The 1,476-nt window shown below is 30.6% G+C and overlaps 1 protein-coding gene across 4 annotated transcripts in view; it reads right to left on the reverse strand.

The window, feature by feature from the left end:
* LOC111405427 overlaps positions 1 to 1,476 on the reverse strand; it is a 5,796-nt gene that overhangs the window by 2,295 nt on the left and 2,025 nt on the right. For all 4 annotated transcript variants that reach the window (XM_023034297.1, XM_023034294.1, XM_023034296.1 and 1 more), the window contains exons 3-4: positions 797 to 977; positions 632 to 715 (exon numbers count right to left, since the gene is read on the reverse strand). In XM_023034297.1, the coding sequence (XP_022890065.1) occupies positions 632 to 715; positions 797 to 977 (265 nt within the window). The remainder of the gene's footprint in view (positions 1 to 631; positions 716 to 796; positions 978 to 1,476) is intronic.

A 1,476-nucleotide genomic window follows, 5' to 3' on the forward strand; every position in this document is an offset into this window, starting at 1 on the left:
AAAAAAAAAAAAAAAAAAAAAAAAGAAAAGCACGAACATTTTGGACTAAGGAATAATCCACATTTATGATTTTGTTAATCAACAATCAGATTTCAAACCATTAAAAGCAAGAATTTTTTATTTTTTTACAAATTTATGCAGCTATTTTGATTGTAAACTAAATTATACGAAAATTTTCACTATTGGACTCAAACCTATTGCTCTAGTAGCAAGTTCGTCTGTAACCTTTCAAAAGGAGCAGCTTTGTCCTCAACCTCTATAAAATTGCACAATCTATCTGTAACAATGGAAATATGCCAAATCTCTATTAAATTGTCACACGGCCATCACACGTCCAAATTTATGAAACTAGATTTTCTTACACAACGTCCAGAAATTAGAAGCGAAGCTTGTTTCCATGAGTGTTATATATTAAATTAACAAAGATTTGGATGGTTTCTTCTGATGGGGAATGATTGTGCAATTATAATGAAAGGTTAGCGATTGCTAATCTATGCATAAAAATAACAAACTTTTTACAAGGCTAAGAGAAACAGAGATTAAAAAAATAAAAAATAAAAAAATAAAAATAAAAATAAAAATAATATATATATATATATATATATATATATATATATATTTATTAACTTGCCTTGCAAAGTTCAAGCTTTTTATTGTCTGTTGTCACTGTACACTTGCAGGAGAGAGTTGAATCAGGTCGCATCTTGTCAGACAGCTACATAATAAGCACCGGATTATAAAAAAATGGATGTACCTTTGAAGAGAGAAAAAAAGGGAAGAAAACCCTGCAAAATACCTTTACATGGTATAGCTCCTGTTCCCCTTCCAAAACAAATCCAATTTTTGGGACGACTTCATTTGTAATGTATTCCATGTATAAGGAAGGAACATTTGTGTAAAAAGATTTCTTCAATTGTTTCAAAGTGCTTTCTGGCACATGCTTTCCGCTAATGGATTCTAAAGTAAATGAACGGTTCCTGCAACAAACATATGAAACACATTAAAACCTTCTTCAGTAAAAGCAGATACATATAATTTAACATCAAATGTTACAATTTTTAAGATTTCTATTTTAACAATCTGCTAAAAATTCTTTACAACTCAGTTAATAGCTAAAAGCCAGAAATATCTTGTTTCTCGGCTCATTTAGTAACATGATAATACAGTGTTAGGAATGTACAATAATAAGCACTTATTTCCCACTAAATTTGGAACGGGTTACATGAACCCTATAGTGTTCAGAACAGAATGAGTATATATTTTCGCTCTGCAAGCATTATGTGTATCTTTATCTTTTTCATGAGAGGCAAAAACTATGGCGTATCTCTATTTTGCATGTTATGATATAGTTGTTGGCATCTAACTAATGCTGTTACGTACCATTTCTCCTTATTCGTGATAATGAAAAACTTTTGCAATTAATGTTAGGGATTAAGCCCTTATCCCAAGGGCTGATCCCAATCCCAAGGGTAATAA

This window comes from Olea europaea, chromosome 12, assembly GCF_002742605.1.
Source record: "Olea europaea var. sylvestris chromosome 12, O_europaea_v1, whole genome shotgun sequence".
Taxonomy (NCBI): domain Eukaryota; kingdom Viridiplantae; phylum Streptophyta; class Magnoliopsida; order Lamiales; family Oleaceae; genus Olea; species Olea europaea.